Source organism: Dama dama, chromosome 11, assembly GCF_033118175.1.
Source record: "Dama dama isolate Ldn47 chromosome 11, ASM3311817v1, whole genome shotgun sequence".
Lineage (NCBI taxonomy): Eukaryota > Metazoa > Chordata > Mammalia > Artiodactyla > Cervidae > Dama > Dama dama.
Window position 1 is genome coordinate 32,409,546 of NC_083691.1, and position 20,999 is coordinate 32,430,544.

The 20,999-nt window shown below is 38.1% G+C and overlaps 2 protein-coding genes across 5 annotated transcripts in view; one reads left to right on the top strand and one right to left on the bottom strand.

Annotated features, from left to right (window-relative positions):
• Positions 1-2,352, bottom strand: part of HADHA (hydroxyacyl-CoA dehydrogenase trifunctional multienzyme complex subunit alpha) — a 41,411-nt gene extending 39,059 nt beyond the window's left edge. Inside the window, exon 1 of the mRNA XM_061154979.1 lies at positions 2,183-2,352. Within this exon, the coding sequence (XP_061010962.1) occupies positions 2,183-2,249 (67 nt within the window). The 5' untranslated portion in view covers positions 2,250-2,352. The remainder of the gene's footprint in view (positions 1-2,182) is intronic.
• A 167-nt stretch (positions 2,353-2,519) lies between these two features.
• The window catches only part of HADHB (hydroxyacyl-CoA dehydrogenase trifunctional multienzyme complex subunit beta), a 31,592-nt gene continuing 13,112 nt past the window's right edge, over positions 2,520-20,999 (top strand). For 2 of the 4 annotated variants that reach the window (XM_061154981.1, XM_061154980.1), the window contains exons 1-7: positions 3,192-3,256; positions 7,316-7,390; positions 7,495-7,539; positions 9,833-9,932; positions 14,936-14,980; positions 16,844-16,943; positions 19,975-20,062. In XM_061154981.1, the coding sequence (XP_061010964.1) occupies positions 3,247-3,256; positions 7,316-7,390; positions 7,495-7,539; positions 9,833-9,932; positions 14,936-14,980; positions 16,844-16,943; positions 19,975-20,062 (463 nt within the window). In that variant the 5' untranslated portion in view covers positions 3,192-3,246. Of the gene's footprint in view, positions 2,671-3,191; positions 3,257-3,291; positions 3,478-7,315; positions 7,391-7,494; positions 7,540-9,832; positions 9,933-14,935; positions 14,981-16,843; positions 16,944-19,974; positions 20,063-20,999 lie in introns of those variants that run through there. The other 2 variants (XM_061154982.1, XM_061154983.1) reach the window with 2 other exon arrangements.

Genomic DNA, 20,999 nt, shown 5'->3' on the forward strand with positions numbered 1-20,999 from the left:
AAAAAAGAGAAAAATCAGCAAATATACAACTATATCTGAATTGGAAAACAATTCCAAGCCACAATAAACTAAATCAAGTTGAAATACAGGGCAGCTTTGCTTTTAGAATATAGCCTTACTCACTAACCTAACTAGGAGAGCTTACTTCAGAGCTGCTGGGTGAACTTTCACCCATATTTCCCACGCCAGCAAAAGAGAGAGAACCCTTTACTCTACTTTTTAATTATTCTAACTCAAGAAGATACCTACAAGACCTAAGACTATAGCAGTGGAGAGCTGGATTATGCTGATACATATTTCAAATATGAACGTGTTACTATGGTTGTAACAATCAACAGTTTTTCTCAATATCTAGTCCTGGTGAAGTGACAGGATTACGTACGTAAGAGTCAAATTTAAATATCCACCATCTGCTAAGATATCTGCCTTCAATTCATTTCCTGAGAAATTATTCTACTACTTATGTAATTAGGAATTTGGATTTAGAATAGGAGTGGGGGGTGGAGAATAAGAGTGGGGATTAAGATATTTTGATCAAGATATGCTCTTCATTTGACAGTCATACTCAGAATTACAGCACTCATGCAGGAATGGGTTAAAACTTCAAGAAGTACAAACCAGTGTAAAGAATTTTAATCATCCATCATTAAATATCATAATCTCATTAAAAGTCTGGCACTACCTAGGCACAGACTTTTAGTTAGTGTTAGTCTTTTCAGTCTAAATGGCAATCCAGGTGTGCAGGTAATTTTAAATTCACTTTCTAGGCCTTTTTTTCCCCCCAAATTTATACATTGCTACTAAAAGGGGCAATAACTAACAAGGTGGTATTATTCCCCACTTCACAAATGAGAAAACAGATGTAGAAATGACTTGCCCAAGGTCACCAAAGGGTAAGGTCACCAGTGGGTAAAAGGCAGAGCCAGATTGAAACTGAGAAGTCACACTCCATATCTAATATTTTTAATTGCATTACCTTAAAATCAATGAAAGGGAAGTTCAAAAATATACATCTGATAATTTTAAAGTGTTAAACCAAAAATGTGGAAAACAATCAAACTGTCAGGTAACATGACCAAATACTAACAGTAGGTATGTGAGTAGTAAGAGAAAGGGTGATTCTTTTTTTTTTAATCCTTTGCCCTGATCTTTGCAACATTTCAATTTTCTGTAGTGTTATGACAGGTTATACACAAACATATAGAGCAGTCCCGTGGAGACTAAAAACACTGGCTGAAATAACAAAGCAGAAAAGGTTCAAACATTCAAAATTAGTCCCTAACAGTAAAGGCACTCCTCCAAAAACAGCATACAGTGATTCAGAAGGAGGAAGGCATTTTATAAATTATATTTCTAATTAAGTAACCGACATTAAGTACAACATGCAGTAAAAAGTCACCTTTGACCTTACAGATTTGAGAGGAAGAAAAATGCTTAATTTTCCATAAGCACCCACTTTAACTCTTTCACTGCCAATTTGAAGAGAAAAAGACAATACAGCTAATGCAAGCTAACTGGTTATAGTCAGAAACAAGAGTAGAAATAGTTGGTAAAATTATCTAACATCTTGTTCCTTAAGAAACAAGGTATCTACATTTTTTTAAAAAAGTGCTTCTTCTGGAAAGTTGCAGAATCTGCCTCTTGAAATTCTACATATTATACATTCACACTGGAATTACTGGAGCTGCAAGAGTTGAGCTTCCTGTTGAAATGTGGTAATAGGCAAAAAAAGTGAGGGAAAGGCGTAGGGAATGGCAGTCATTTGCAAGGCTGGTTCATTTCATACAAGAAGTAAATAAGATGCTCCCCGTTACAGGCAAGGTGCAGTGAAGCACAAAGATGTGACAGATTGGACTGTCCTTGTCCTCTTAGTCCTCCCAATCCAGTAGGGACAGGTTCAAGGCCATCATTAAAGAAAGTAACAGGAGACCTGCGGAAAATGCCAGACCGGGTGGACAGGACTCAGAGATGTTAGGGGTTACGAAGCCTGAAACCGCTGCAGGACTCAAAACGAGAGAGAAAATGTCAGTCGCTGCGCCAGGGAATGAGACCGGGTCTCAGAGCAGCATCACTCCCCCTGATCTAGGGCCGCGGCAGGGTGGCGGCAGCCATCGGGAGACGCGGCTCCCAGGTCTCCGCAGTTCTGCCCCGGGGCGGTGGGGTGCCTTCAACCAGGCCTCACCTGAGCAGCGGAGCGTCCTGGAGGCAGTAAAGCGGCGGAGGCTGCCAATAGCTCGAGAAGCCACCATCTTGAGCGGGAGTGGACGAAAGTGGAAAGCCCTTCGAGTGCGGGCAGCCGAGTAGAGGACTTTTCTTCCCGCAGCCTGGCACTGGCCAGGCGCCCGAAGTACTGCCTGACTGAAAACCCGCAACTGAAACCCCGATGGCGAGGTGCCGCCGGCTCCTTAACCTTGCCCTTCGCTTCCGGCGAAAGCCCCGTTAGCCGAAAAAAAAAAAAAATGACACTTTCTCCGCAGGGAAGGAAGAAAGCGCAGAGAGGAGGACAGCCTTCCGGATTTTCCAGTCAGGCAGCCGGCGAGCAGCCAGGAAGGACTGTGAGGCCCGCGAAGGGTCCTTTCCAGGGAGGCCCCGCCTCTTGGTCCCCGTCTGATCCTGTCATTAGGGCCGGAGCCCTGCCTGTAGCTGGTGTCTGAGCCGACGCGACCTAAGGTGAGAAGGGGCGTGCGCTCGGCTGCCGCCTGGCCTTTCTCCGGCGGGGTCCGCAGTTTCCCGCCTGCTACGCCTGTGCCCGCGGCCGCCTGGCCTCCACTCTCTGGGGGAGTGGAGTTCGAGGGAGCGGAAGGAAGTTTCTCAATCCGGGTCTCCGGTACCAGTGCAGTTTGGGCAGTGTCTGTAGCTCCGAGCAACGATGTCGCCTATGCCTTTTAATTTATCGCCGCAAGTTAACGAACTTGTGTGTGTGTGTGTGTGTGTGTGTGTGTGTGTGTGTGGTGTGTGTGTGTCGGTTTACAGCGCTGGCCTGTGTTCCGGTGGAGTTGTATCCCCTATTTTGCCTGTAGGCAGGTCGGCGGCTATTGAGAATCGGAAAAGGGCCAGGAATTTTACCTCTTTTATGCTTCCGAGGGTGGATCTCGGTCGTGTAGCTTTTTTGGGACTCAATTGTCGGAGGAACAAAGGCATTCCTGTGTACGGCTCCGACAGCCAAGGCTCACGATCATTTTCTAATCCAGAAGGGAACCGAAGATCTTCTGGTCGTTCATCTCCTTCACTGCATCGGTGCAGCCCATGAATCAGAGTGAGTCAGTTTACCCATGGCCACAGGTGGTAGCCTGTGTCTACTAACTTCTAGTCAAGAGCTCTGCGCTGCATGATAGCTGTTTTTGTGATGGAGAGAGAGGCTTGAGCCCTGGCATAAATTAATTGATTCCAGAAAGTGATGTTGAGGACCCTCTAGGTCGTTTCACCGCCATCTCATTTAATCCTCACAATCACCAAACTGTTATTTACGTTTTGTAGGTAAGTTTGGGGGGCATGGAGATTTATATAAATTATTTGCTAGGTGGCAGAGCCAGATTCGGGAATAAATTTGTGCCACGTTTCACCAGATTGTCTGTTCCTCAGGAGAGGGAGAAGGAAGAGGCAGAGGGAAATGGCAGGGAAGTTGAGACTGAATTGAGTATGGGAAGAAGAGAGGTTTCTGTTTAAAGCTCAAGTCAAATAGTGAGTCTTCCATCACTGTGAGCACGTTAAGCAGAATCTGGATGAGCAGTGACCTCTTAATTTGCAAGAAAGAATTCTTGATTATCACCAAAGGCCCTCCAACTTACAAGGTTTTTACAGTTCAAAGCTTGTCCTGCCCATGTAATGCTTTTTCTTATCTAATTCAGTGTAGTACTTATTGTTTAGATCAGGAATGGCAAACTTTTTCTGTAAAGGGCCAGGTAGTAAATAGTTTAGGCTTTATAACCTACATTGATCTTTGTCATATATTCTTTGTTTTCTTTTGCTCTACAACTCTTTTTTTTTTTTTTTTTTTGCTCTACAATTCTTTAAAAATGTGAAATCTATTATTAGTTAGAGACCCTTGGGTTGTAGTTTGCCAGCCCCTGATTTAGGTCACCGTTTGACTTTTTTGTTTCTTGTACTCTGAGCAAAATTGTAAGCTCCGTCAAGGACAGAAATGTTATTTTTCTCACTGTGGCTTTCATAAGGGGAACTAAAGACTTTTATACCATCACCTACTGATACTAATAGCAAGCACAAGTATAACTCTTTCTGGAGTATGGGTTTTAGCCCTTTGTTTTCCATGTTACAAATGTTTTCTCTGAATCTGTTGTTAGCCTTTTAACTTTATTTTAGTATCTTTTACTGTGTAGATATTATAAATGCTTATTTAATCACATTTTTAAGTTATTTTCCATTGTGGCCTCTGGGTTTTATCCCATATGTTGGGAACCTTTCCCCATCTAAGATTGTAAAAATATTCTCTGATATTTTCTTGTAGCAGGTTAAAAAGTATATATTTACATTAATCCATCTGTAATTTGTACTTATAGTGTGAGAAATGGATCTATTTTTTTCCCAGTGGTTAGACATTTCCCCAGCAAATCTATTGAGTAAGTCATCTTTCTCCCACTTATTTGAAATGTTTTCTTTATTATATACTAAGTTTTCATACACATGAGTATGCTTCTGAACTTACTACATCCTGTTCTGTTGCTTCAGTTCAGTTCAGTCGATAAGTCGTGTCTGACTTTGTGACCTCATGGACTGCAGCATGCTTCTCTGTCCATCACCAACTTCCGGAGCTTACTCAAACTCATGTCCATCGAATTGGTGATGCCATCCAACAATCTCATCCTCTGTCGTCCCTTCTCCTCCTGCCTTCAATCTTTCCCAGCATCAGGGTCTTTTCCAATGAGTCAGTTCTTCGCATCAGGTGGCCAAAGTATTGAAGTTTCAGCTTCAGGATCAGTCCTTCCAATGAATATTCAGGACTGATTTCCTTTAGGATCAGCACTGTTTAATTTCTGGTGCTTTATAGAAAGATTTGATATCTGTTAGAGCAAGGTCTCTCTTTTTTTTTCGATCAACATTTTTTTTAACTGTTTTCATGAACTTTATTTCAAAATAAGCTTACTTATGGAGACTTGTATTCCAGACTCAAGTGGCATCAAATGTTGCTTCTGGATAAAGTGGTCCTCATCTAATGGGCCAGTTTGTGTCTTCTTGGCCAGAGTCGTTGAATATATATAAGCTGGTGAGCCTAGAGGTTGGACTCCTCTTTTCAATCCATATATTTGATAAATGTGATTTTTTTTCTTTTTGGAAGCCACAGGACATCTCTTTTTAGTCTATGAAGACCTAAGAGAAATTAAACAAGACTTCTATATTAGCTATTGCTGTATAGAGTTGGACCACAAAGAAGGCTGAGTGCCAAAGAATTAATGCTTTCGAATTGCGGTGCTAGAGAAGACTCCTGAGAGTTCCCTGGACTGCGGGGAGATCAAGCCTGTCAATCCTAAAGGAAATCAACCCTGAATATTCATTGGAAGGAATTTTCATTTGGTGCTGAAGTGCTAATACTTTGGCCATCTAATGGGAAGAGCCCATTCATTGGAAAAGAGCCTGATGCTGGGGAAGATTGAAGGCAAAAGAAGAATGGGGTGGCAGAGGATGAGATGAGATTAGATAACATCCTCGACTCAACAGACATGAATTTGAACAAACTCTGGGACATAGTGAAGGATGGGGAAGAATGGCATGCTGCAGTCCATGGGATTTCAAAGAGTCAGACACGACTTAGTGACTGAACAACAAACAACAATTGTTGTGTAACAAATTACTCCAAAATTTAGTAGCTTAAAACAATAAAAATTTATTATCTCATACAGTTTCTGAGGGCCAGGAATCTGGGGTGATTTGGCTGGGTTGTTCTGGCTTAGAGTTTCTCATGAGGTTGCAGTCAGAATGTTGTCCAGGCCTGTAGTCATCTGAAAACTTGTCTGAGCTAGAGGATCCACTTCCAAGCTCACTCACATGACTGTTGACAGGAGGCATCATCCTCTTACCTCATCATGAGAGCCTCTTCGTGGGGCTGTTCCTGATGTGCCAGCTGCCTTCTCCTGGAGCGAGTGATCTGAGAGACAGACCAAGATGGGAACTGCAGGATCTTTTACAGCTGAGTCTAAAAAGTGACGTCTCATCACTTCTGGTGTATTCTTTGTTTACACAGACCAACCATGTAAATAAAAATTCAGAGAAGTGGAATTACTGGTTAAAAGTTAGGTGTTGTAATTTTTTGATAGTTAATTGCCAAATTGCCCTCCACAGGAATGTACCTGTGGAGGTGCAACAGTTTATACTCTCAGCAGCAGTATTTGAGAGAGCCTGTTTGTGCAGCCTCTACCACACAGTGAATGTCAGACCTCTAAGTCAAATAGTATACCTCTGTGCGGCTGTAATTTGTATTTCTTTTATGAGTGAGATTGAACATGTATCTAAGAGCCATTTGTGTTTCCATTTCCATGAATACTTTGTTCATGTCGTTTGCCCATTTTTTTCTTACTGTTTCATAGGAACTCATTATGGGGAATTTAGGAAAATGTTTTAATATATTTTAAATATGTTTTAATATGTAGGAGTTTTGTATTTTTATTATTTTGAAATAATATCAAGCTTATAAAAAAGTACCAAGTGTAGTGTATGAACTTTTTTTCTTGTATCAGGTAAGAAGTGATACTGTACTATCTTTGAATACTTGAGTGTGTATTTCCTTCAAATACAAATATTCCACAAGGCATTCTACGTCATCACAATACAACCATCAAAATCAGGAAAGTCACATTGGTGGCTTCCTGATCCTGTCCAACAGCCTCTGCCCCTTTCACCCTAGAGAAAAACACAAACTCTGGAGCTAGCATTCGTGCGTGCTCAGTTGCTTCAGTCAAGTCCAACTCTGTGATCCTGTGGACTGTAGCCTGCCAGGCTCCTCTGTCATGGGATTCTCCAGGCAAGAATACTGCTGGAGCTAGACTGTCTGGCTTCAAATCATAGCTCTGCCTCTTACTAGTTACTCAATTCCTGTATGCCTCAGTCTCTTATCTCTTATAAACAGTAGAGTAATCATGCTTGCTTCACAGGGCCTTGTGAAAATTAGGTTAATGCTTAGATTAGTGGTTTGCATACTATGAAAGCTATGTCAACATAGCTATAATATTAGGGGAAAGGTAGTTGGTAATAGAGTACATTTTTAGTATTTTGTAGTAACCATGGGTGAGATATCAGAGATCATAGCCTACAGTATAAACTACAGGTTGTTCAAATAACACAAAAAGTCTTTTTGTTTTTTCAGATTTCAAAATGACTTCCCTCTTGACTTACACTTTAAAAAATCTTCCCAGTACATCAAAATGGGCCCTCAGATTTTGTAAGTTTCATTTGTTCTTTTTAAGATTAGATTTGAATGTGTAAGCATCTTGTGCAAACACGGAATTGTATTGCTTTTTGTAAACACTTGATTTTGTCTCCCAGGTGTGAGACCTCTGAGCAGTTCCTCCCAGCTACAGGCTGCCGCAGGTACAGTAATTTGTAAAAAATAAAAATATTTCTGATTTAAAAGTTAGATTATAGGATCTAGATTTGTGAATTTTGAATAAAAACCAAAACTAATTTGCTAACTCTCCCCTTTTTATGATCAATAAGAACATCACTGTTGCCTTCAAATTAAAACAATACAGGACCAATCAGTAATGACAGTACATGGTGTAAGGTGGGCTTGAGGATGTTGGCTGGAGGCTTCTTTCTGGGATGTGGAGCCTTTGGAGTCACTGAGGTTCTGTGAACTTCCTAGTTAGTTTACTCAGCTACTGGCTGTCAGTCCTAAAGATGCATGTGTGCTGAGTCACGTCCAACTCTTTGTGACCTCACAGGTTGTAGCCGACCAGGCTCCTCTGTTCATGGGATTGTCCCAGGCAAGAATACTGGAGTGGGTTGCCATTTCCTCCTCCAGGGGCTCTTCCTGACCCAGGGATTTAACCCATGTCTCCTGCATTGGCAGGTGGATTCTTTCCCGCTAAGCCACCAGGGAAGCCCCAGTCCTAAAGATGATTAGTCTCCATCTGTTGTGGAGCCAAAAATTAACTTTTTACACTTTCAGTGACAGGCTTCTGTTACTGAGTATGTTCTTAGTCCATATGCAAGAGGATGCATATCTGAAATAAGTGTGACTGTGGGACTAGTTAATAAAAGAAGGTTGTTTAGTCAATATGAAATGAAAAAAGAAGGAAATTTGTTGATACTATATGGTCTTTTAGACCCTTGGTAAACCCAACGGACTAAACTTCTTCACTGTTGAATACATACGTTTGCAGAACCCGCTGTAGTTTTGTATATTCACTTGCCTGGGTCCTATATTGATCTGTGACTTCTGATTTTGGTCTATTGTGGTATTTCTACTTGGATAATAATGTAATAGAAAAAATTCTTTACCAAGATTCAGAAGACCTCTGCTTTGGTTAAGTTCTTCTTCTTTCTGGGCAGTTTGACCTTGAACTGATCATGTCATTTCCCTGCTTTCTAGTTTTTTTTTATCTAACAAAGAATAATAATTTTAGCCATGTTAACCTCAAGTAGTTATTAAGATATCTCAAACACTTTGAAATCTGTAAATTCAGTGGAAATATAAGATATTTTTATAGTTTTACATATAGTATATTCCCAGGGGTCTGTTACTTAATCCCACCTAGAAAAGTTTCATGTTGTCATATAAAAAATATGTTTTCTTTGGCTTCTAAACTCTAACTAGAATATAGATATGTGTTAACCTCACAAAGAATAATAATAATTCCTTTCCATCTCATTTCACCTTTCACCTAATTCTAAAGTTCACTCAGAAATTCCTATTGCAGTCACACAGATAGGTCTGTTTCTTGCCAGCTGGGAGAAAGTCACGTTGAATACCATGTTAAATACCATTTTTTTCTGGCATTTAGAATATTCTTCTTTATATTGCTCTTAAACAGTTTTTGTGTTTCTCTCTCGCCAACTATATTGTAAACCTTTGTGAGACTTAAGCCTTTTCATGTTACTGGTGTTTAACACTGTTCTACAAGTGGTTTGTTTTAACATTGATGTTGATAGTGGTGCAAAAGGGCACATGGTAAGACAAAGGAATGTGATCGGCTGATTTGATGGGAGGAAAAGGGAGTGTACTCATGCTGAACAGGCTTTAGTTTTCAATAGGGTAGCAGAGGGCATGAAGAGGGAACTTGGCTTTTACTTTCCATATTTTAGTATTATTTATTTTTTTCTTTTTTAACCACCACTCATGTTTTATTTTTTTAATTAAAACATTAGAAAAAGGTTGCTCTTTTGATGTTGCAAACCAGCTACACAAATTGAGTCATACAGAATCAGGAAGCATGCTAGGTTTTTGTCAAATGGCAGTAGTCACCAACCAGATGCCTTTATTTCTACATAGAAAAGCAAGAGTATTAAGCTATGTGAAGAATAAAACAGTATCTGTTATTCTAACTTCTAGTATTAAGGGCAGACTTAATCAGTTGCTTTCAGTGAAATGGATTGTCAAGCACTTGATAAAAATAATTTGTTAACGACATAAGCAATACTATCACTGGGTATAATCTCTTTATTTGCCTTAAATTTTATTTGGAAACTTGTAAATGCTCGTTAATTTCTTAATCCTTTTTTTTTTTTTTTTTTTAAGTTGGAGTGGTTTGGTAAATGACTAATGCATTAAAATTCTTCTTAGAGTGATAAAATTCTTCTTAGAATGTCTGTCTTTAAAAATATAAAAACTTACCTGACTTCTTGTATTTTAATTAATTTTTCTCTGAACTTTATCTTAAAGCTTCCCAGACTAAATCGAAAAAAACCCTAGCCAAACCCAACATAAGGAATATTGTGGTGGTGGATGGTGTTCGCATTCCATTTTTGCTGTCAGGCACTTCGTAAGTATGAGATGATTCTGTTACTTGTTATTACTTTTTTTTTTCCTTTGTTCTCTCCAGCTGTATTAAGGTATGATTAACAAAAACTGCATATATTTAGGTTGTACAATGTGATTTTTTTTTAAGGTATACAATGTGATGATTCAGTGTATATTGTTGTTCAGTCACTAAGTTGTGTCCAACTCTTTGCAACACTGTGGACTGCAACACACTGGGATTCCCTGTCCTTTACTATCTCCTGGAGTTTGCTCATGCTCACGTCCTTTGAGTCAGTGATACCATCCAACCATCTTATTCTCTGTTGCCCCCTTCTCCTGCCCTCTGTCTTTCTCAGCATCAGGGTCTTTTCCAATGAGTTGGCTCTTTGCATCAGGTGGCCAAAGTATTGGAATTTCAGCTTCAACTCAGTTATTCCAATGAATAGTCAAGGTTGATTTCATTTAGGATTGACTGGTTTGATCTCCTTGCTGTCCAAGGAACTGTCAAGAGTCTTCTCCAGCACCACAGTTTGAAAACATCAATTCTTTGGTGCTCAGCCTTCTTTATGATTCAACTCTCACACCTGTACATGACTACTTGAAAAACCATACCTTTGACTACATGAACCTTTGTGGGCAAAGTGATGTCTCTGCTTTCTCTTACACTGTCGAGGTTTGTCATAGCTTTTTTTCCAAAGAGCAAACTTCTTTTAATTTCATGGCTGCAGTCACCATCCAAGTGGTTTTGGAGCTCAAGAAAGTAAAGTCTGTCACTGTTTCCATTTTTTCCCCTTCTATTTGCATGAAGTGATGGGACTGGATGCCACGATCTTAACTTTTTGAATGCTGAAGTTTAAGCCAGCTTTATCACTCTTGCACCTTCATCAAGAGGCTGTTTAGTTCCTCTTTGCTTTCTGCCATTACGGTGGTGTCCTCTGCATATCTGAAGTTGTTAATATTTCTCAAGGCAGTTTTGATGCCAGTCTGTGATTCATCCAGCCCAGTATTTCACATGATGTACTCTGCATATAAGTTAAATAAGGAGAGTGACAATATACAGTCTTTACGTACTCCTTTCGCAATTTTGAACCAATCTGTTGTTCCTCGTCTGGTTCTAACTGTTGCTTCTTGACCTATATTTAATGTGTATATACATTGTGAAATGATTACCACAATCAAGGTAATTAACATATCCATCACCCCTTATAGTTTATTTATTCCTTCTTTTAAGGTGTTTTCAAAAGGAACCTTTGTGAATGTAACCCAGTAGGTAATACTATTGCTGAAAGTGTTAGTCACTTAGTTGTGTCCAACTCTTTGTGACCATGTGGACTGTAGCCCACCAGGTTCCTCTGTCCATGGAATTCTCCAGGCAAGAATACTGGAGTAGGTTGCCATTCCCTTCTCCTGGGATTTTCCCAACCCAGGCATTGAACTCAGGTTTCCTGGATTGTAAGCAGATACTTTACCATCTGAACCACCAAGGAAGCCCCTAATAATATTGCTGCTGCTAAGTCACTTCAGTCGTGTCCGACTCTGTGTGACCCCATAGATGGCAGCCCAGCAGGCTCCCCCATCCCTGGGATTCTCCAGGCAAGAGTACTGGAGTGGGGTGCCATTCTCTTCTCCCATAATATTGCTAGTCAACTAATATATAAATAATACTTTCATGAAATTAATACAGAATAGGTCAGTAGTGAAGTAGCGTGGCAGAATCTGTTTTTCATCTTTTCTCGTGAGCTAGTCTAGTGTAGTGTTAGACTGAACTAGCTGTATTTTGAAAACCTAGTGTGGGACTAAGTAGCTTGCTTCCAACAGATGCCCTTTCCTCATCTGGAGAGAAGTACATTGTTTCTATGCCTCTTCAGAAGTTTAAATACTGAGACCATGGGCCTGTGGGCACCTTGAAGGGACTTTAATCTGCTGCTTTGGCTTTCTGGAAGTTATCAGAATTGGAGTTGATGGACTGGTCCAAATCATTGTACAGCACAGTCCCAAATATATGGAATAACAATGGTCCTAGACCAACCCTCAAGTCCCCCAGAACCTAACTACTGTTCCCCCTAGATTTCCTTTCTCCTTTTCTGTTCCCAGCTGAGGCCCAGTCTGTCTAAAAGTTGATGATGGACTTTGGGAACTAAGTGAAAATGAAATGAAACATTAGTTGTATTCTGTTAAGATTGTTTTGATGTTCACGTTTTGAACTAGCAGTCACTAACTTAAAAACAAGCTGAGAAAAGTTGAGTATCTGCTAAAAATAATGAGAACTTTCTATACTAATATGGAAATATCTTGGAGATATGTTAGGTGTAAAAAGCAAAGTTCAGAGCATTGTGTATAATGCCACCATTTATGGAAGATATGGACATGTGTATGCATGTGTGTGTATGTATATGTATGTGCATGCATGCATGCATGTACATACAGAAACAAGAAATGTTCGTTTTTAAACAGTGGTTTAGGACCTAGAGAGTATCTTCTTAGGTAAGTAAATGGTGAAGATTCTTCACCCTCTTTTCTCAATATGATACCTTTCTTGTATGGACACAACAGTAGTAAGAGTAAGAATCTGAAGCTTTAGCAGCAGAAAAATAATGTGAGGGGATCCTTGTTGTATTTAGCAGCAGCAGGATAGGAAAAGAAACTTCCGTCAAGAGAAGAAAATTCTTGACTAGAAAGGCCATTTTTTGGTAAACGTTGTTTGTATACTGTGTAGAAGTTTGAGTCCAACTGTTTTCACTAGTCGTTGAAAAAATATGAACATGCTCAAAGATATTTACACATTTCCTTTGATAGTTGTTATCAAACTATCAAAGGTGAAATTTGATTTGAGATATTCAGCACATTGGTATAGGTTTTATTCCACTTGTTATTTTTTATTATTATGTTTTAGTTTAATTTAGAATCCTAATTGAGGAAGAAGATAAAGTCATGAGTAATTTAGTAGCACAGAGAAGAATGTTGAGTAATGATAGGCAAATATAGTTAATAGAGAAGAAGGAATAAAAATTTTAAGGTACTATTCATGTGCAAAACAAAAATGACTAAAAATAATACAGAGAGAAGAATTTATAAAGAAGACAAATAGTTAAATCATATTATTAATCTTACGATTGAGGTAACAAATGAGTCTTCTAAAAAATAATTTTCTAGATGGAAAAAGATTTTTTTCTGTTTAATTTGCTTTCAGCTTTCAACTTAATTTGCTTTGCTTTCAATTGTGTCACTTGAAAGACCTATAGATATTTTGGAAGTATTTTGGAAGCACTGTTAGGAATATACTCCAGCAGTGACATGTGGGAATCTTTCAGCATTCTGGCTGAGAGGGAGTTACAGGAGCATGAGAAGAAAAATTGTAAAATGATAGATAATTGTGGTTTAAGCATTTTAAAATTGATACACTTTTGTCCAAGTTACTCTGCTGTAAATTTTAGGGAACTGGTTTTCCCTATAAGATTTTTAAAATCACTGATGGTTCTTCTAGTGACTCACAGTAAAAAAAAATTTCTGAATTTTCAGGTTTTAATTTTCAGGAATTTAAAGAATAAATATTCTTATTTAACCTAGATGCATCTGGAACATTTCATAGTTCCAGAAAGTAAAGAAATGCTTTAAAAAAAGGGTCATGTCAAAAAACACAGGACCAACCTAAAATAACTTCCAATGACAAAAATTAGGAAAATTTTCTTAATAAAATAAATTATAGTAGTATAATATTATACTATAACTCAAAACATTAGATATCTATGAATCCAATCTGATATAAATAAATGATTGAATAAAGAAATAAAAGAGAAAAGACAAGTCTTTCTTGAAGAGTTTCAATTAATAAATACAGAAGGAATGAGGGAAATAGATAAATCATCACAGGAATTGCTGCTGCAACCAGGATCTAGGAATGAATGCTAAAATTAGTGGGTGAGAAAGGTTAAGAAGGAACAAAATATTGGCATAGCCTCAATTCTCTCCCCCAAAATATTTATTAACTACTGTGAGGATTTTAACATGTGTCCACAAATTCTTTGTTACTTTTTCCACTAGGAAGTGGAGCTTAATTCTTCCCTTGAGCAAGGGCCAGAAGTGACTCACTTCTAATAAATTGAGTTCAGAAAGGGAAAAATAATGAAGAAAACTGGCAGACACTGCTTCAACTAAATGATCAAGTTAGTATCACTAGTAAGAAGTTATGCTGCTTTCACGTTCACTCTGATAAGAAGCAGAGGGTATTTTACCTCTGTGATACTCTTCCCTGGTGTCCATAACCCCAGTCTTCCAAGTGTCAGGGTCAAGGAGGATAAGGAAAGACTGAGAAGCTGTCACAAAGTGGAGGAGATTAAGGGAGCATGACAAGTAAATGCATGGACTGGAACCCGGAACCGACCAGTAATAGGGAAGTAGTAGAAAAACTGACGAGGTCAGATCAAGCTTAGCGAGTAGTAGTGTGCTGGTGTTAATTTCTTAGTTTTGACAAGTGCATCATGTTTACATAAGATTAGCATTAGAGGAAGCAGGGTGAAGGGTATGGAGGAACTCTGTTCTTTCTTTCCAATTTGTAAAACCTTAGATAACTTCAAAACAAAGTTTTCTTTGAAAGTCCTAATATATCCCTCATGTCCCTTTAGACCTCACAAAATAACTAATCAATTTTTTAAAAATAAAAGGGAACATAAATATACATTTCATGTAGGTTTGAACTAATGTTGGAAAAAAAAATAAAAATAAAAGGGAACTTAAAACAATGGGGTTTAGTTTTGCAGAATATTTGCCATATGTCATGCTGAACAGCAAGACAGTGGGCAGGATTTTTGTTCATTTCTTAGCTTAAAAGGAGTCAAGACTTGTCAGAGTTTTAAGGATGACAAATAGCAAAGTCATACTGTTTCTTTGTTTGAAATGATGTTAAGTGCTTTTATATTAATAGCAGCTTATGGTTAGCTTATTTCTTTAGACATTTCAAGTAGAATGAAAAACATTTTTTATTAAAGCTCTAGGCTTTTGGTTAAATTATTTATTTTCTTCCTCCAGATATAAAGACCTGATGCCACATGATTTGGCTAGAGCAGCACTTTCGTAAGTAAATGCAATTACATTTTAGATCTTATTTCAATAAAAACCCTTTTCTCCAGGTTTTACACTTGAAATAGCATGTCTAATAGAATTCCCATAGCTAAGATATGTTAACTTTATGCGGTGAGAAAAAGCACTTAGTAGATTATATAAGAGTCATCTAGTCTTCATTTTAGCCATGTGTGTTACACAAATTCAAGCAGGTGGTGAATGTCAGTGATCTTTATTTTGCAGGCTTGATGATCTCTTGGCATGATAGTATTCCTTAATGTACTGTGGCTAGCTGCAGGTTATAAACAGTGTAGGACTAGACTGATCAGGCTAAAAACCAATACGTGTATTTGCTGGTTACCTCAGAAACTTCATTACTGTATGAGGATAGCTGAACAGATTATGCAAGTACAGATGCAGAACCTGTGTATACAGAAGACCAACTGTGTACTAATGGCATAGTACAGCATCCTCAGAATTTCATATTCATGGTGGGGTAGGGGTGGAGGTATGTATTTATCTAGAAAGAAGCCTAGAATGAGACATGAAGATTCCTCATTTAGCTTTAGTAATTGTTATCATTTTGCCATTTGTGCTGTGCTTAGTCACTCAGTCATGTCCAACTCTACAGACCCCATGGACTGTAGCCCATCAGGACCCTCTGTCCGTGGGGGTTCTCCAGGCAAGAATACTGGAGTGGGTTGCCATGTCCTCCTCCAGGGGATCTTCTCAACCCAGGGATTGAACCCAGGTCTCCTGCCCCAATTTTTTTTTTTGCCATATTTAGTATTTTTTTCCCCCAGACCAGGATCTGGTCAAAATTCATATTATTATGCAAATGAATGTATCTCTTTAGTCTCTCTTAATTTAGGACATCCCCCCAACCCACTCCCCATGATAGTGACTTTTTGAAAGGTCCAGGCCAGCTGTTTTGTAGAATGTCCCACATTCTGGATGTATTTTTCTAGTAATATTTAACTTTCCTCAGTGAATTTCCTGTAAACTGAAAGTTAATCTCTAAGCTTGATTAGATTCAGGTTGAACATTTTTTGGTAAGAATGCTTTACAGGTAAAGCATATGGCTATTGCATCATGTCAAGAGGCACGTGATGTGTAATGTTAAATCGAACTCTTCAGTCAGAGTGGTCAAACCACCAGATCTTTTGGTGATAAATGTGCATTTTTTTTCTTTTGCAATTAGTAAGTCATCTGTAAGGTGATATCTTAACACCATATTCCCCAGCAACCTTTGACCAAGTGGCTTTAGCATTTATTGATAATTTTTGCCTGGATTAGTTATTACATTAGAGATTATAAAATTTTGACTTTACTTATTCTTTTATTCCTCCTATATTTATTGATTGATATTTTTATGTAAAGAGCAGCTTTCCTTTTCAAAAAAATGATGTGTTTATATTGATATTTCAAATTTAAATTTAACATATTTGGGATTTTACTTCATCTCTTTAATTTTCTATTTGTTTCTCTTTTTGACTGAAAACGTTGGTTTATGTATCTGTTTATCCTATTCCAGATTTTTTTTCTTTCATTTTTTATTGGAGTATTGTTGATTTACAGTATTAGTTTCAAGGGTACAACAGAGTGATTCAAAATTTTTATAGATTATATTCCAAATTATGGATGATTCTTCCTATTTAACTTTTTATTGCCAATTGAGCATCAAAAGTTGACTTTTTAAATCAGTCTTTGATAGTGTGCCACATGCTTGTCAAATTAAGGAAAAGATACAGTCTCTACTTTTTTAAATTCAAAGTTAACCTTTTAACCAGAGTTAACTGTAATGTTTTATGTGATGATCTGTGGCACTGTCTTGAATGTATGAAATGTTTTTTTGCCTTTAACTTCTGCCTGCAGGGGTTTGTTGCATCGGACCAGTGTCCCAAAGGATGTTGTTGATTATATCATCTTTGGCACAGTTATACAGGAAGTGAAAACAAGCAACGTGGCTAGAGAGGTGAGTCAAACGTTATGTTGTTTGAAGAGACTGATAGGAGAATCAGTTTGAATTTTAGTTAATAGAATTTACTCTTTAAAAGCTATTAAAATTCACTAAAGTTATATTTAATTTAAAATGTGATTTTACTATTTGAATTATTTTATATTTAAAAAATTACATAAATCAAATGATGTACACTATACTAGTATATGTTTATGCTATATTATAAATCAAATCAATTATTTGAGCTGGTTTTGGATATGTTTGTATTTCTCTTAGGAAAACAGAGATTTTGGCAAAGCATGGCTGATGTGATTTTTTGTAATGTGAGATATAGTGACCTCCAGTCAACTTAAAATTTCCATTTTACAGAGAACTTATTTCATATCCATGGTTTTTGTTGGAGGGAATTGTGCTTATTCGTTTGTTCCCTTTGATTAGTGGGCACATAGGGCATTTTTTTTTTTTTAAACTATTTCATAGGAATTTACCTTTACCCCAGTTGGCAAAGCTCCATGTACTGTTTATTGAGCAACTGAGATAATGAGAGGCCTTGGCACTTCTGTGGCATGTCCCACAGTCATTTCGTAATGAAGACTCCAAAAACGTTTTCTGAGCTTTGTTTCCATTCGCAAGTGGCTATTTGGATAAAGTTGGCTCCAAAGCACATTTCAGTGTGCTGAGCATTTTCTGTATTTCTAGTTTGTGCTTGCCATACTATTGCGTTCAGTATAGTTAGAAGGGCCTTAACTTTCACCACTGTCAGCCAAGAGAAAGGAAAAGGAGTAGGATGGAAGTATGTGTTCTGTCTCACCTTTTTACTCATCAGTAAATGTTCAAAAGTAAATGTTCAAACTGCTGAAGGCCTGGTGTTACTCAAGTCCACAATAGTCAACCGTTGCATATTGTAAGGGAGGCAGGAAAGGATTAAGAACAGGAAGAGGTTTTTTCCCCACCTCCTAATTTTTTGGAGTTTCCTTGATCTTCACACTTCTAAATGTATCAAGCATGACAATTTCATGAATATATCAAATTATTCATAATACATTTTCAGCTCTTACATTCTGGAAAAAAAACCAAAGTGACTCCGACAAGAGCACTTAAAAGTAAATGTTGAATCTGTTTCAATTTTCTCTATATATCTATTCTATTTCAACATTAAAGCCTTGTTTTTTTCTAAACTTTTTACCTGGAAATTTTATATCCATGTGCAAATCTCAGCTATTGATTGACATGCAGTAGATCCCTCTCCTGGCCCTGTACTAATAATACTAAAGGCTGAATTCAGGAAATATTAGAATGTCTTTTTAAAGTCATTTTGCAACCTGAAGGCTGCTATAACTTCCAGCAAGAAAACTTTCAGAACCTCTTGTCTGTGGTAACAGTGTAATAATAAAATCCTGAAAGGCTTCTGATGCTGAGTTCCCATGAACCTGACTTTAATGAATGCCTCAGCTTATTTCCCTGCTCTCCAACTTACCTAAGAGACATCTTCCTCCTTTCCCTTCACTGTACCATCTAGAGCCTAAGCTTGCCTTGAGAGCTATTCAAACTTTAAATAGAAGCACGGAGACAAGGTTCACCAGCAACCACTTCTATTTAAAGTTCCTTCAGTCCTGAGTCACTTGGGGTCAAGGGTGTGACACTTGCTAGAAAGGATTGCCCGAGGATCAGGCCATTACAACCTGAGTGCCCTTTACCCTTGCCTCACTGGGGAGCTCTTTTCCCCTTCCCGGTGGAGACTTGCCTTTCTCTTCCTTTTGGATTGGTTTACATCAAGAGCCTGACATGCAGTTGCCAGTAGGTAGTTTTTAGCAAAGTGAAGTATAAAGCTGAAAATCAGTTAAGAAACAGCCCTTTAATCTCGGCTTTGGAAGCATGTTAATCTTACCAAATGATAGGAAATTTTGTATTCTGAGGATTGTTAAATAGTTTCAGAAAAAATTAATTCCCTTAATAGGAACCAGAGTTTCATAGTAAGTGGTGGTGGTCGGGGACATGAGGTGTTGAGAGCTTTGTTTTTATTTATTTACTTATTATTTTTTTTTTGAGAGCTTTGTTTTTAAAGTGAAACTTTAATATTATAAAAATAAGTATTGAATATTTTATTTTTGTACCTATGCATCAGTTCTTATACATGAACAAAAATAGAATCAGGCATTCATTGCTTTTTTGGCAGTGTAATTAACTCAATAAATAGTATAATAAAATAATAGACATCCTTATTTCCATTTTTGCAAGATTAATGGAGGGCCTCAGTTTTTCTCAAGGTCCTTCAAATTAATTCTGTTTTGAAACACCTCTTATGTCATCTTCCTGACCAGTTTCCTTGTTTCTAGTTGTTAACTGGTCCAGTCCTTATTTTTCAGAGACTCACTTGTGGCCCAGGCAGTTTTCCAGAATTTTTTTCATTCACTTGAACTTTTGGATATTTGGCATGTTTTCCAACTTGGCTTTGCTTTGGATTGACAGTGCGCTATCTGAAATATCAGGCAATCACTGAAAGTAGAGACGAACGTAGAGCAAGCCAGAGACCTGTGTGGGAATCTGTTCATGAATGGTCAACTCTTTAGAAATTATTTTCATGTCTGATGACTTTGCTTTACTTCTAAGCCTTATAACTGCAGGAACACAGGTCATGAGAATCTCACCCCATGATATATTTCATCATTCCATCATTCCATATGTAGCAGGTTTACTTTAGGTCTATTTGAAAATTTTAAATGAGTTAAAATCAAATTATATATTAATGTTCTTAGAAGCGCTGGGAAAAGCATTGCTAAGAGAGGAGGTGAACTGCCAGAGGACTGTAGGCTTGTATAACACACTAGAAAATTGCTGCAAGGAATTTGGCAGTGTTTGTTGATTAATGGCTAGATAAAAAATTCGTAAACCATTTCCATGATGGGCTTAGTTGTATTTTAAATATTCCTCTGTGAGATATTAGCTCCTTTCCTGATTTACCATACAGTGAAGTACTGCTCACAGCACCACTCACATATTGCACTTCCTTTATAAGTGATCATTGCATTCACTGTATTTTCTGAAGGCTGCCCTCGGAGCCGGCTTCTCTGACAAGACTCCTGCTCACACTGTCACCATGGCTTGCATCTCTTCCAACCAAGCCATGACCACAGGTATGTTTTTTTTTGACAGCAGAAGGTACATGTTGGTTCTCCTTTGTCTTTTCTATGATCATTAAAAATTATTCTTAACAGAAATAAATGATCTCTGAATTTGTGTGTTTCAGAAAGTAAAGTAGCATTTACATTTTTTGATTTTTAACAGTAGTTCTCCACCTTTTTCTTGCCCTCCATACCTGAGGACCACAACCATTCGTGTAATTTCTCCATCAGTAGTGTGGCTGGCTATCACAGGGGTTATTAACTGGAGGGCATGCTTCTGGATTTGAGGCCGGAGGAGTTTATCACCTGCTAGGTTTTAAGATTAGGTGATTCTAGCATGATACTCCCCCACGAAGATGGTGGCCCTCCTCCCTCCACCATCATCGTAGGGATAAATCACTGACTTGGATGGTACAGCTCTTTGCTCTACTTTTCCCCCACATCTTGGTCTTTTTATAATTATTTACAAATTCTCACAACAAACTGAGCAAATCTGTGGAAGATTTTGTAACACCAGTCCTTACTGTGAAGAGACAGGAAACCTGAAAGATATAGTGATCATGTGCGCTGTTAGTGATATCAAGGCCAAGTGGCCAGCCTACCATAAAGGTGGCAGGGAATGAAGCTGGAGGCAGAAATGGGGGCATTCTCCACTCTGCACAGCATGTGACTGCTTCCAGTTAGAGCAACATAGTACTTGCCAGTGGCCGTAAAGAGGGCAGGGGGCTGCCTTACATCTAAAAGCCAGACTTTCTCTAGCTTGTAGTAGAAACTGAAATTCTCTTTATAGGAAAAAAAGTTGTTACTGAAACTGAAGCTGGGAGCATATGAAATATGCCACATGTTCTGCTTTAGAATATGATTTGTGTGAGAATTGGTCCAGTGGATACTTCCCAAAGTTGATATCCCTGTAGCCTGAATGAAACTTGTTTTTCTCTAGTGTGTTGAA